At 46.6% G+C, this 15,454-nt stretch overlaps 1 protein-coding gene across 1 annotated transcript in view; it reads right to left on the reverse strand.

The window, feature by feature from the left end:
- Window positions 1–15,454, reverse strand: part of NLK (nemo like kinase) — a 933,583-nt gene that overhangs the window by 324,853 nt on the left and 593,276 nt on the right. Inside the window, exon 6 of the mRNA XM_086954551.1 lies at window positions 798–1,007. Within this exon, the coding sequence (XP_086810677.1) occupies window positions 798–1,007 (210 nt within the window). The remainder of the gene's footprint in view (window positions 1–797; window positions 1,008–15,454) is intronic.

Consider the following 15,454-nt stretch of genomic DNA (forward strand, 5'->3'; position numbering starts at 1 on the left):
GGGCAGCATAGGTAAATGTAAATGAAAAGCAGGGAAGAGAGTAAAACATGAAGAGGGGAGGCGAAGAGCGAGAAGGGAAAGTAGCATCGGAGAGGCAGACAAGAGAAGAGTGGTGAAAGTAGACTGTAGCAAGGCTGCGCAAGATACAAAAATAGTCACACATGTACAGAGACACAGGTGTGTGAAACAGAGTGAAGGGTAAAGAAGAAATTGAGTGGATATAGAAGAGGCAAATCTGAAGAAGAAAGAGGCATAGAGAGAAACTACAGAAAAGTGAAGTGTTAAGATCGAAATTTTGAAGGTCAATATAAATGGATATATGTGGCTCTCAGGATAGCAATCCTGTGGGGTAATTTTACTGGCCATAGTACATTTCTGGCTTTGGAGCTCGTATTAGGGACATCTTCTGATCTGATAAGGTCATAGCAGAATTTTTAAAAACAGGCTCAAAACAACCAAGCCTGACTATGTAGCCTTACCCCTCTTAAAACCCCCCATGTCTCCTACTGTAACTTGCCATCTTTTTAGCCACCCTACCATACTTCGATACACTATCTTCCTACAGTACAGCCCACTGCTACTTTGTAACTAGCGTTGCACTATTTAAATACACATACATACATACATAGAATACAATAAACATTATTCAAGATCCCTCTATTAATATTATATTACTTAAAATGGACCAGAACGTCAAAAAGTACACATTTTCTTCGTTATATGACACATTGATTAATCTATGGCTGCGACCTTCATACAAGGATAAATACATTTTAAATAAAATAAATAACAGTTACCTGTTGGATGGGGCTCTGAGCTTGAAATAATATTCTCCGTCCAAGCAGCTCCGCAAAGATGCAGCCTACAGACCAAATGTCAATAGCGTTGGTGTAATGACGACTACCCATCAGGATTTCTGGAGCTCGATAATACTGAGTGACAACTTCCTGAGTCATGTGACGGGATTCATCAAGTTCTTCTAGCCTTGCCAATCCAAAATCGCAAATCTAAATGTAAATCAATGTAGCATAAGTTAAAACAAGTGGACAAATTCCCTACAATACATACTGAAATATAGTCTGCAAACACAATAAAAGGGAATGTTTGACAGAGAATGTAACTTCAGCTTGATCCTCAAAAAGAGCAATTGAAAAAACAAGTGGCCAAAATAGCTTCTGATCTCTGGCATGCTGAGCCTATAGAGGTAACAAGGTATTTAGGGTTTTTCTTGTCATGAAAATATTACATACTGGGGTTGTGAAAAAAGCCAGACTATGTACTGAAAAGAAGCACGGTCATTTCATTCAGTCACTGTACTTCAAGAAGAAACAAGGAGTTACGAATCCAAAAGGCCTAATTTTTATTTTAGGTTTGTGTGTTCTTTGTTCAAATGAGCCTATATTGTTGTCAGATATGTTTTAATGATCAAACAAAATACACAAAGAGGGACCAATACGTACAAAGACGTGAGGTGTAAGTGTGGGCCTACAGATGAAAGAGATACAGGCACGCAACCAAAATATAAATGGGCATATGCCAACACTGATGCTGTTGGTTATAAATGGACTGATAGATGTGTGCTCGCTCTACTAAAGGGTGTTCTAGGAGAAGTATTTAAATGACCAGTTGTGCATTACTCCCAAGAACAAAATCCAAAGCACAAAAAGATGCATTTCTTTATACCTCGTACAGATGACGACGATGGTGGACAATCACCACAAGTACTGTGGGTCACTGTATGCATTTAGACATTTTCATGAACATCATTTACATATTTTACACACACTTCATTCCACATCAGTTGGCAGAGTGACTATTCAGATTATTGTTTCTGACGAATGCCCAGGCCAGAACCTCCTTGTAAGATCACGAGCCGTACAGAAACATGTTGACTCCTCTCCATTAATGCAATAAAGACTGACCCCGGTCTTACGTTTAATCATCCCTTAGGGATAGAAGTGTGGCTCAGGGGTTAGAGGCGGCAGACCCGGAAACTGAGATCGGCCCTGGACCAGGGTTCAATTCCCCGCCTCGGCGGGTCTTGGGCTAAAAATTCCACGGTCTCGATAATTCTCGCTCCGGTGCCTTCTCGACTCACGGGTTCACACTCTGCGACTCTGGGCAATAGCTTGCTTAACCTCCACAACGGCCCCTCGCGGCGGGATGCCTGGCTTTCACCTTGTGGATACCCTGCCGGGGTTATCTCACAGGGGAATACCAGGACGGGTTCCCTAAGCAAGCGCCGGGAAACTCACTGCGGGTAGCATTTACATTTACATAGCCGAATAAAGTTATTGTTCAATCCACCAAGAGGTAGTTGTATTTTCCCAACTCACTTCTGCACACTTACAGCTCACATAGGGCAACACATATTTATAAAAACACTCCAAGCGCTCCTCACTCAGAGAAGGGAGTTGTAGTCCACACCAGTAACTGCGGTTGCCAGATAATGGTTCTAATACTGAACTATGGCCGTTGACACAATTATTGAGACTGATTGTCAGGAGTGGGCGTATAAGATTGGTTCTCTGGACCATGTGCATCTGGTTGTGCTTTCGATTATGGGTGCATGTAATAATTGGTGGGTGGGAGATAGATGTATGCACAGGTGGATGGATGAAGGTGTGAGTAGACAGTGAATGCTAAGTTTACTTTGATAGATAGTAGGAGTAAGAAAAAGTTAATGACAATTAAATTGAGGTCTGAAATACTGGAATCTTTTATAGATTCATAATTTAATTATTTCCCAGTGCCAGGCCGGGAACGTAACAGTAGCCAATGCTAACAAAGTACACACACACTTAAATAACATTAAAACAGCCATAGGCCCCATTTCGTGGCTGAACGCCGATATTAAGAGTTGGCTACAGCGCTAGCAAACAGGTTGAGTGAACAGATCTCAGACTTGATTCACCCTGACCAAAAATGGTTTCTTTCGCACCGGTAAACTAAACTGACTTTGAGCCTCCTATGGATTGCGGAAGTGGCAGCAGAGAAACTTGGCTCCCTCTGGCTGGGTCAACTGTAAACACGAGCAAGAGCTTTGATTTATGCACTGGCCCTTCCAATTCGCCTTAATGGGAAAAATGGGTTTCTGGCCGCGATATTTAAAATGGGTCCGCCGCCTGTGTGCGCATCCCTGCGCGTCCGTGAAAGTAAACAGGGTTCTCTCTCTCATGAGTTCCCCATTAGGCAGACCCTCCAGGATTTCCCGCGAAATCGGCACTTTTGTAAAAATGCAGCGATTTCTACAAAAGTGCCCGCGAAATCGGCACTTTTGTAGAAATCGCTGCATTTTTACAAAAGCCGCTATATCCTGGGGGTCTAATGGATGTTATCCTGTTCATGGGAATAACTCTGAGGTACATATAGTGTGCACAGAGTCCAGGGGATTCCCAGAGGTACAGCAGAGGCTAAATTAGATAATCACCAACAGCTTTCTTTGAGGTAGTGTGGGCGAGCAGTTAGGATTATCAGTAGGGTGTGTTAAGCACTTATTGTATCCACTCAATCAAGGACTGATTACACACACTCAGACAGAATCCAGACCAATTGGGTAAGAATAAAAAAGGTATACTTTTGTTTTATTTCTAGAATCAAGCAGGACTGAGTACAGGTAGGTAAAACGTACTTTCAACTGTAAAACTTTACATAGAAATGCAATTGGGAATGGACTTGCAATCATTACAGGTTTGTATATGCTTTAAAAACAATTTAAATTAAATAGAAATTACTTGTTATTACTTGTCAGTTACTTGGAGTACTTGGGGTGCCGAGATATAACATAAGAGGGCTTGTAATTTACAGGTAAGTACGACAATTTCTGATTCAAAGAAAGTTAATTTGGTTTGCATTAAAAAAACAGTTAAATGCAACATTTTTAGGAACAAAAAACTCATAACATTGGTTCCTATACGAAAAAGAGTGTAAACAATTTACAGGTAAGCAAATAACTAACAAGTATGGCTTTTGGGGGTTAGGACCAAGGTCCAGTTAGGCACTCAAATCGCACCACCAGCAGAACAAAGGCAGCTGGGTGCAGAGTGCAGGGGCCCAATAATAGCCAAGCGGGCACCTTGGTTAGGGGCTGCTCACAGGCAGGCCATTCGGTCCTGGGAACCATGCTCCTAGAGTTAAGGTCAGAGCAAAGGGTGTCCCAGGTAAGCACCAAGTCCACACAACCAGCTGCGTAGGGAGGTCGAGGGCAGGGTGCTTAGGAGGTGTCTAAGTGGGTTGCCGGTTTTGTATTTTGGCTGCAGGCTCAGTCCAGGAAATCTTCCCGGAGGAACCAAGAGCAGGGCAGATAAGAATGAGGGCTCGGGGACGAGGACGCACCTCAGGACCTCTTCTCCAAGGCGCAGGGCACCCCGGTGCAGGGGTGCTTTTGAGGTCAGATTTCACCTTACCAAGCCAACCGCAGTTGTGGGTGGTGGAGAGGGTGAAGTCCATCGAGTTTCTTCGTCCTCAGCAGGCTCAGAATCTTTCTTTGGAGTTTCTTTGGAACAGAGCTGCTGTTCGCATAGATCCAGTATTTGCTGAAAGCAGTCAGTCCTCCCAGGGGTTCTGGAGGTCGCTGGCTGCAGGGCAAGTCGACATTTGGCGTAGAATCTCTGGATACTGCAGACAGCATGGTAGGACTGGGGCCAAGACAGTTCTTCTCCACAGTCTCCTCTACTGTGCGACTTCTCCTTTGAGATGGTACAACCGGGGCCGATCCGGATCCATGAATGGATCCACAGAGGCCCAATGGAGATGGAGGCGTGGAACCAGATGGGCCTCCTCGGACTCCACGGGGCCCAAAGGCACGCCAAAGGGGTCGAGGCGTCAAAATATGATGCGCATGGCCTCATAAAACTGTTTAAGTTAGGTGGGGGTCGCTCCGGCACCCGAAAAGTCAGGGAGGCACTGATGTACGCCCAGGCTCTACCGAGGAGCATGGCCTCGAATGCAGATGCTCCCTTGTCTCGTCAGCTGCCAGACGAAGAGAAGTCAAAGACAATGAACTTGACCCTGATGCCATGAAACTTACTGATATTACGGCCCCATTAGTGTTGTCTCCGTTCATACAAGGACCGACACACAACAAAGGCCATACCTTGGACCAGGTTTTTTCAACGAAACCTATTAATGTATCCTCCTTACAGCCAGTATTATGGTCTGACCACTTTTTAATCTCTTTTTCTTTGCTTGCTACCGCCCTTACACGCGGCCCTTCCATTTGCTCTCGGTGGATATGCTATCTGAGGCTCTCAGTACCTTTCCATGTCCTCTTTTGGGCAATCTAGAGGAGAATCTTGCTCTCCTCCAAAAATGGCTTATGGCCAGATTTGAGACCTTAATCCCCGAGAAGAAGCCTAAACTAGGTAAGCGAAGAGCGTCGGCCCCGTGGTTCACTCCCCAGTTGAGGTCGCTACGACAGGACTGTAAGAAGGCTGAGAGAGCTTGGAGGCGGGCCTACGACCCTACTGAAAGACTGAAATTTAGAGCGGTAACTAGAGCTTACCACAAGTCGATCTGGGAAGAAAAAAAGGCCTATCTTGAGCGCCGAATTGATGAGGCTGAGAACACTTGTAAAGAAATCTTTAAAGTGGTTCAAGATTTTACTTCTCCTGCCATGTGTACTCCCACTCATACACACTCTGAACCCTGAATAAAACAACTAGCCACTTTTTTTGTCAGTAAAATTACAACTATTCAAGCCTCTCTTTCTTACTCCTGCCCACAGCTGGATCTGAGTCCTCTATCTTCGTCATCCCTTTCGGAGGGTCAGGGCCCTTTTCTTTTTGAATTTCCCCCTATGTGCCTTAACACATCTTTGGATCTTCTGTCAGGTTTGAAATCTGGCTGACCACTTGACCTGTGCCCGGCTAAATATCTGGGAAAAGTGGCACCTGCCTTAAATGCCTTGCTGAACCCTCTTCTGAACTCCTCCCTGTCTACAGGCGTGGTTCCGCAGGCATGGAAGCGCACCATGATCCTACCACTGCTCAAGAAACCTACCTTAGACTCCCTCATTCATGCCAACTACAGGCCAATCTCCCTCCTCCCTGCATTGGCGAAAGTGACCGAGAGATACGTGCATAGGACGATTTCCAGTTTCATCGAAGGAAACGACCTTCTGCACGCATCGCAATCCGGTTTCCGTGCTACTTTTAGCACGGAGACGGCCTTACTCGAGGTCACTAATGCCATCAGGGAAGTGCTCGACTCTGGGGGAAAGGCCATGTTAGTTATGCTTGATTTGTCGGCGGCTTTCGACACCGTTCCTCACGATAGCCTCCTTTTAAGACTCTGGGAATGTGGCTTTCGAGGAACGGTGCGGAATTGGTTCAAATCCTTCCTGGCCGGCCGCCGGCAAACGATCTGGGCGCCCCCTTTCTCCGCTGATATGACTCCGCTAGAGGTTGGGGTCCCACAGGGTTCCATTCTTAGCCCCATGCTTTTTAACATCTTTATGGCCCCTCTGGCGGAGGTGGCGGAGTCCTTTGGCGCCCAGATCATATCCTACGCCGACGACACCCAGCTCCTATTCACATGTGATAGGGGCGGGTCGTTTGATAGCATACGGATCAGGGATTGTCTTGGTGCGGTCTTTGAGTGGTTTAGGTGTCATGGCCTAAAGTGCAACTTGGACAAGTCGGAACTGCTCTTCTTTGGATGCGCTCCCGAGCCAAATTGGAAATCTTGGTGGCCACAAGATATGTTTCCTCCTGACAGTGTGTCTTTCAAGGCCAAGAACCTGGGAGTGATAGTGGACAGTGAACTGTCCTTTGGGCCACATATTTCGTGCCTTGCAGGAAAGTGTTTCGGCATTTTGCGGATGCTGAGAAAATTTCTTCCTTTAGTGTCACTCCATCACAGGAAAATAATTGTTCAGGCCTTGATTGGATCACGACTGGACTACGTAAACTCTCTTTTTCTGGGTCTACCCAAATACCTTTTGACCCGTTTGCAAGTAGTACAGAACTCGGCAGCCCGAGCCATCTATGGACTCCCGAGAAGAGCAGGTGCCACTGCTTTACTGAATACCTTGCATTGGTTACCTACCTCAAAGAGGATTCTCTTTAAAAGCCTGACACTGGCTTTCAAAGCTCTACATGGCATAGGCCCCAAGTATATTGGGAAACGCCTTTCCTTGTATCAACCTAGCAGGACCCTGAGATCATCCTGCTTGTCCAAGATGACAGTTCCTGCCATTAGGCGCGTAAGAAAGGGAGGTCGGTCGTTTCGTTACCTAGCCCCGAAGGCTTGGAATGAACTACCACTGTCCCTGAGACAGGCTACCAGCCTTCTTGTTTTTAGGAAGGGCCTAAAAACGTGGCTTTTTACTAAATAGTTTTTCTCTTCCTTTGGCTGCGTTTTAGCTGTTATTGTTGTTGTTCTACCTGCTGATATTCTTCGCCAAAGCGCCGGGAAGCTCCTCGGAGTAGCCGAGCGCTATAGAAGAAATAAATTAACATAACATAACATAACAAAGACCTCTTCGACTTTTTACTCTTCTTCTTGTGCTTCTTACCTGAATTTCTCAAGGACTTGGATTGGGATGAAGATGACTCTGGGCTCAGCGAACACTCCTGGGACCTTCCTCTGGACCAAGACCTCCATTTTTGCAGTCACATACCAGGCTGCTATGCGATTCAGGGAAGGCTTCCTCAAAGCCTTCGGATTCATGGCAAGGCAATCTGAGCATGACTTTTAGTCGTGGCCCCAGTCCAAACAGCCAAGGTGCGGGCCTATCACCAACATCGGTTGGTGAAAGTGCCGCAGGATTTGAATCCTGTCTTCCGACATACTGCTACACACAAGGAGGAACCCCTCAAACAAAGACATTGACAAAATGTTGTAAAAAATCTATTCAAACAGTGACTGAGGGGTAGCTCATCTCCAGATCAGCACTGGTGGAGGGACAGATCTGACTCCTAAGAGCTGGTGTACCACTTTTGGTCTAGGTGCTGAGTCGGAGTCGCCAGAGAACAGGAAGTCAGCAAGTCTGGAGTCTGTGGTCGGGTGCCTGTTAGGGCAAGGGAGTAGGGTCTCTACTCCTAGGGAGGTTTCCTGGTGATTTGACAAAGGCTGGAGGGCTTTGGGGTTCTTGGAGTCCTCACAGTTGCAGGACGAGATAGCACAACCACGACTGTTGAGTTCTTGAGGCAGCAGGCAGGGTTTGGCACCAATTTCTCTGTAGCAGGGCTTTAGTTCTCGGGTAGCAGCGCTTCTTTGTCCGTATCTTCTTGTGCTATATGTCTGTGTTAGGCCCATGTAGCAATGCTGCACATTTTTTTACATTGTCTTCTTTCTGCACAGTGTCATTATTGCCAGGCCTTTTGCACATATTCACATGCATGACAATGTTGGATTAGTTTCTCTGAAACAGCTTTGCTTATACATCTGGCTTCCCTCAACATTATCGTAATGCCTCGAATACGGAGTATAAGGCCTTTACGCATAATGGACAAATGTTATATCTTCACCCACAGGGCGACAGGGCAATCTGCATATCCATACAAATGCTAATCTGTGTATACATCGCAAGGATGCTTTTTATAATAATTTTTAAAAAACATTTCCAGGGGTTAGCAAAGGAGACACTTCCGCTGACATTGAAAGTCTTGCATGCTTCTAACACCTCCGTGAGTGATGTCCAGTTTGTGACCAAGACTAGGTCCTAAATTCTTTCCCGCCGGGTAATGGGGTTGGATCAACCCTGGGGGTTGGGATTCTTGACTCTTATTTATTTATTTATTTATTTTTCACATTTGTAAAGTGCACTGTTACCAGACGGTGTCCTGGCGCTGTATGACCGCTAATGTGCATGACAGGGGGATTAATGTGTGAAAAGCCATGTCTTCAGGGCCCTCCTAAAGGGCAGAAGGTCTGAAGTCTGTTTGAGGACCAGTGGCAGAGCGTTCCAGGCCCTCGCTGCTCCTAGAGAGAAACCCCTTCCCCCCCAACGACCCTTCCTGACTCTAGGGACTACAATCAGTCCTTGATCGGCAGACCATAGTGATCTTATAGGTTTATACCACTGGAAGAGCAGGGTCATGCAGTGGGAGCCCAGCCCTTTTAATGCTTTGAAAACTGCAGAGTGCTTTAAAAGCTATTCTTTTGCGTACTGGTAGCCAATGTAGCTTTACCAAATCTTGTGCTACCGAAGCAAATTTAGGTGTGCCCGTGATCAGACGGGCAGCTCGTTCTGTAGGATTTGAAGCTTATTAAGCAGCCCCTGTTGGGCATTTAGCAACAAGCTGTTACAGTAGTCTAACCGGGATATCACTAATCCCGTTACCACTGTCTTTCTATGCTCATCAGAGAGAAAAGGCAAAACTTTTGCATGTAGTCCTTAAACCTGTCGGATGTGTCTTCCACTCCACCCAGTAGGAGCGACACTACAATCTGGGTGTCGTCTGCGTACGATGTTAAGTTGAAGCCGAAAGATCTTATAACTGGCGCCAGGGTGGAGAAGTACACATTAAAAAGAGTAAGACTCAGGGATGAGCCCTGAGGGACTCCACAGGGGAGTACAAAAGGGGCCGATTCAAAGTCTCCCAGTGCCACCACCTGGGCCTGTAAGATCTTAAGGGCCTTTCCTTGAATCCCGCAGGCCCCCAACCGGTCCACCAACAACCTGTGGTGGACCGTATCGAAGGAAATGAGATTTTGATGTTCTGCATAAATATATCAGTTCTATTAATTGGTTATCATATTCAGTTCACAGGCCCCTGAAGAAGAGCTCTTAGAGCTTGAAATGCATTGGGCATAAAAGACAAGTCGTCTGCGAGAAAGATTTATTTGATTTTGTACATCTGTTTAATGATCTGTTTAATGAAGTATTGATTGTATTAACACAGCATTCCACATTAGAATTGTATAATGTGAGGATTGATTATCAGTTGAATGTTTTTTGTTACAAACTTGCTTGATAAAATTCCTTTGAAGCTCGTTTGAGCTAAAACAATAAGTGTGAAAAGTGGTTTAAAAAACAGCGGTGTTCTCATTAGTGAACCGCAACAGCAACAGTGCGCAGAGGTTAAGTGTTTCTTACACTTAAGATAAGGACACATCCCAGTGTGCCAAGCCCACAAACACACTGCCCTGGCATACATCAGTCACCCCTCTAGCTTGGTGCACTATGCCAGTGGTGTGGACACGGGTGCATGAGCCCTGCGCCCCTAGAGTACCCAAGCCATTCCTGGGCACTGTAACTTGAGTGATGCCATTAAGAGTATATGGTGCTAGTTGTCATTACGAGCTCCACAGCACCATGATGGCTACACTGAAGACTGAGAAGTTTGGTACCAACCTTCTCAGCACATTACACCCGCACTGATGCCAGTGTGGGATTTAATGCCAAATGCACGACAGGGGCATTTTAGAGATGCCCCCTTAAACCTAACCAACTCCCAGTGTCCTGACTGCCTGGCTACCGAGGCTGCCACCACCAGACATATTTCTGGACCCCTGGGTCGAGAGCCTGCTGCTCTCGGGGGCCTGAAACAATGCACACCCTGGTACGAGGTACCCAGCCTCCTCCCCCAGGATGGACAGCGGCCACTTTCTGTACCCAGCAACTGGCCCCCACCGGTTCTGACCCCCACTCTGGCGGGAAGACAGGCGGGAAAAACAAAGGAAGGAAAGGCGGTGTGCCGGCCTCTGCCAACCCCACCCCTCAGGTGGGGGAGGCGAGATAAAGCACAACTCCGGGCTACCGCTATCTTGAGGATGGGGAGCCCTACTCAATCAGAGCCAGGCTCCTGCCTCTCTCCCACAGAAGAGTAGCAGGATAGGGGTTGTACTCACCCCAGGACAGGGACCCATTGGTCCCTGCCCTTGCCCTACCTGTAACACCCCTAAATTTATTATTTAGGGGCACCCTGAACCTTCCTTTCTCAGATCCCGATTTGAAAACAAGAAAGAAGAACCAGAAGAAAGAAGACATGCCGTGCAGCTACTAACAAGAGGACAACACCAACTGACTTAGCCCCAGTACCACCGGCCTGTTGATCCTTTGACCTGCTCTTGCTAAAACCCCGGCGTCTCCTGCGGAAAGCAACCTCGAAAACCCCGGATGACCTTGCTCATCTAAAGACTAGGACTCCCATGAACAGTGGTTTTGCTCAAATAGCAACCACTCCTGGTGCCAGCCAGGAACGGGAATCCAGTACACTCTGCACCCACCGAGCCCGGCCCGTGCATGAGTGGACATGAGGACGTTCCCCCCGGCGACTGTGACCCAGAATCCAGCACCCAAGGACCCTCCTAGACGATCCAGACGACGTCTGCAGCCTCACAACGAGGGACCCCTCCAACTGCGACCAGCTAAGGGTAAGATTTCCAGACGCCAAAAGACACACCTCCCTGCACCCGGCACCCCACGGCCCCCTGTGCCCAATTTCTGGGTGTCTACCTATCCTCCAAGATCCCAACTTATCTCTTGAAGTGGTGGTCGCACCAGAAGAAACTCCGTCCCCGAGCCTGCAGCCTTTGTTCAACTTCCAAGTCTCCCATTAAATAACATTGGGCGCCCGAAGGCCCAAAAGCACCCTGCACCTAGCTGCCCGTGTGCCGCTGGATCCCAGTGCTGTATCTTTGAACCCAGCACTCAACCTGAAAAGTAATTATAACCGGGATTTACTGTTAACTCAATTTTCCTCCATAGGAAGACATTGTCTTGTTCTGACCAGAATATCTTCTGTCAATTTTCCAAACTTACAAATATTCCTTAAAAATCACCTGCATATCAAAAACGATTTCTTTCAACTGTTTACAGGAAATGCACCAGGGCTGAATCCAGGATCCAGCCTAGAGTTAGAAAAACATATGTGAAGTGATTTCATTGCATTTACTTAAAAACCTCCATTGAGCTCAATGATATTTTCTGTTTAAACTTGTGTTGCATATTGCAACAACTGTAACTATTGCATTTAAAAGTCAACTGATATTTGAAAGTATTCAATTGCAACATCTCATTCTGACAAAAGTATTTATGATACCTACTGTGGTTCCAAAATAAAGTAACTATATATTTTATATACAAAATAATTGGCCTACAGTTCAGTTCTTGAGTGTGTGAGATCATTTGCTCACTGAGTGTGTACAACAAGTGCTTTACACTGTCCTCTGATATTGCCTTACTGTTCGACCAAATTACTACTTTAGAGAGTAAGGTTATATCTAACTTTAGCCTCTGCCATACCTCTGGGGACTGTGGACTCTGTGCACACTGAACCTTACTTTGGTGCAGTATGTGCAGAGGCACTTTCCTAAAAGTGGTGGTAGGGAAATCCGCCTCAGCTGAGTCAGTAAAACTCTATCTGTTGGATGTAGGTTGTTCAAGCTTGTAGTATATACTTCCCGTAAATTGTGCTACCCTATCTCCATAATTACTTTACTAATTTCCCTCTTCTACAAAACATTTTAAAACAGTGTCTGAGAACGAAGTAGGAGGAGAATTATACATAGCTGAAAACTGCAGACAAGCCGTTACTCTCAAATTATTAAATTTGGTCTACCGGCTATGGGTGGAGGAATTGCCTTCATCATAGAGGCACACGAAGCATTCAAGACAGAGGTACTCTATTCCTAGGTTAAATTCCCAGCTACAAATGATCGCACACCAATTGCTTCATATACCTACATTGAAGATAAAACAGCAGAGGAATACACTCTATAATAAGACTTAGAAATTCCTCTCTCTTACCAAGAGCATATAAATTGATTTAAAGGTGCCCTCAAACACAATACAGAAAATGGGAGACTCGGTTTGCTCAGCCAAGAAATATCAACATGGTCAGTCTTAGCTGCATACACACAACATCCAAACACTGCTAATGTGACTGCAGCAGAAATGAGTACTGTAGGAGCCTGTCTTAGTAAATGGTGCACACTTACTTAAGTGATGCACCTTGCACTAATCCAGCACTAATCCAGGCAACCTTCAGGGTGATTTTAGTGATCTTGGATAATCACAGAAATCTCGCAAAGTGGTAGCTGTGGAAAGAAGCCTTCATGCTCAATGTGAAGGAGTGTTAAGCAGCTTGTTTTATGAGTTTTTATCATGTAGAGTAGGTTAAATGAAAAAGAACCACACAGTGCATATATAAAAATATCTATTTATTACGCAACACTCACTAACACATTGGTATATCTCTCACTCGGAGATATCAACACAAATACACAACAATACTTCAATTGCCAATAGGTAAGCACAAACTACAGTGATCCCAAGGGGGAGACCAAACCATAAACTAAAAAAGCAGAATGGGAACTGCAACTGAAGTCAGGACTTTGACAAGGAGACTCAGGAGTTGTGAACTTGAGGAACCACCCATTTTCAGTACCCAGGTATCCCACGGAGGCTGTGTGCAGAGTGGAAACACAGCCGCATGTCCAATAGAAATCAACGAGGAAGTCGCAGTTGCAGTTTTAGGAAGAAGGACCCTTACCAGTGGACCCCGAAGAAACCAAATGATAGACAGAAGGTTGGACAGTCACCCCAAACGTGGATACACCAGGAACCAGTATACCTACACCAGGGTAGCTGGGTGCATAGATGTGAAGTGATGTCCGAAAACGCCATAGACCGTCTGCAGAAGATGTAGCTGGAGAAGACTGTGTAAGAGTCCAGAGGCATCAAAGGGTGATTACTGCAGTGAAGAACATGTAAGCAGAAGGGACAGAGTCTATGCCACTCGGAGGAGGCAGGGAAGAGCAATGCCCACCGATGTCATACAGTTCATAAGTGTTGACGGTGACTTTGTCGCTGCAGCTGAGTACCAGGCGACGCTGAGGAACACCAGGAGGGGTGCACAAGCTGTCCCACGTCCGACGTTGAGAACCAGGGGGTCAGTGCGCAGCGTGAGCACCAATAAGTCTTGGTAGCTGCAACTGGCGTGGAGAAAGAAGAAGGAACAACGTTGGGACCAGCAAGGTCCCAGGGACTCACCACAGGCCAGAGAGTCAGAGCAGGCCCTGAGCAAGCAGGGGAGCCCACTTCAGCAGAAGCTGTCCATTGGTAGGAAGAGATGCTGGAGGCTGTAGCTGGAGCCTGCAGCTGCAGATCTATGGAGTGCAGACCAACAAAGGCTTGGAAAGGCAAGTCAACGTGGTGAACATGGGTTCGTTTTCAGCGGTTTCAACGAGGGGTACTGGCCTCAAAATTGCAGAGAGTGTAGGTCAGGCCTTGAGGGAGTTGCAGAAACACCACTGTTTTGGTGAGCATTTCGAAGTCCACAGGACATCAGGAGCAGCATATTGGTTAGCTTTGTTGCGGTGACTTTTTAACTCCAAGGGAGATTATTTTCGGTGTCCTTGACACCCACAGGTCTGGTGACGATCCTAGAAGAAGCACAGACACAGATGACGAAGAAGGCTTGCAGAACAGCAAGACCAGGAGCAGCAGGAGTCTTTCTTGATGCAGTCTCGGTTCCAGGAAAAGGGCAGCGACGTCCAAGTGTTCAGACGGTCGAAAAGTGACGTGGTTGCAGGCTTGAGACTTGTTCCACGACGAATCTAAGGAACCACCCACAGGTAAGCCCTTAGGTACTCAAGGGAAAGGGTTGGTCCGACTCGGGCTCCTCCCAGAGGAGGGGATGAACAGAGGGGGGCATACTCCCATGTCCTTTGACCAGTTTTGCACCTGAGTGGGAGCCAAGGGCTCCCTGAACTGGCTCAACTAGGAGTATACAAGCAGATCACCAAATGTGCCCTTCAAAGCAGTCTGGTGGCGTCGGCAAATGCCACAACCCCAGCCCAATACAATAAGTCCTGTCTACGAGCTGTTCACACCTCCCTGTGACATGAACACCTACCTTCCCTTGTTAGAGATTGGCTCAGCAGCAGAAGGGCAGAATCGTGTCTGTGGTCGGCAGCAGCACTAGGTTGCTGCCAGACCCTGAGGCTGTTACCGATAGTACAGGTGGCTACCCCAAGGGAGCCGTCCAGTACAAGAGACCATTCTTCAAACACTGTAATCGGTGTAGGGGTATGATTCCAACATGTTTGATACCAAACAAGACCAGGTTTGGTGCAGTCACTATATAGTTAGATATCTCATATTGACTGGTTTTCACTATATGTATGTTATGTTATGTTAATAGAAGCTTGTAAAGGGCACAGACACCATAGGTTTCCTGGCGCTGATTATGTATGATGTTGCTGCGGTGGGCCAGGTAAGCCGGCTTCTACGAATAGCCACGTTTTCAAGGCCTTTCTAAAGCTCAATAGGTTGCCACAGGTCTTAATTGTGAGGGGGAGGGAGTTCCAGAGCCTGGGTGCAAGGAACGAGAACCTGCGACCCCCCTGCCTTTTCAATTTGATAGTGGGAGTGGTAAGTAAATGAAGATGGGCTGAGCGGAGATTACGGTAAGGGACGTGCTTTATGATCAGACTACTGAGAAATTTTGGGCTGTTACAGTGCAGTGCTTTGAAAACCAAGCAGCCTGTCTTGAAGGCAGCT

Source organism: Lissotriton vulgaris, chromosome 2_1, assembly GCF_964263255.1.
Source record: "Lissotriton vulgaris chromosome 2_1, aLisVul1.2, whole genome shotgun sequence".
NCBI classification, from domain to species: domain Eukaryota; kingdom Metazoa; phylum Chordata; class Amphibia; order Caudata; family Salamandridae; genus Lissotriton; species Lissotriton vulgaris.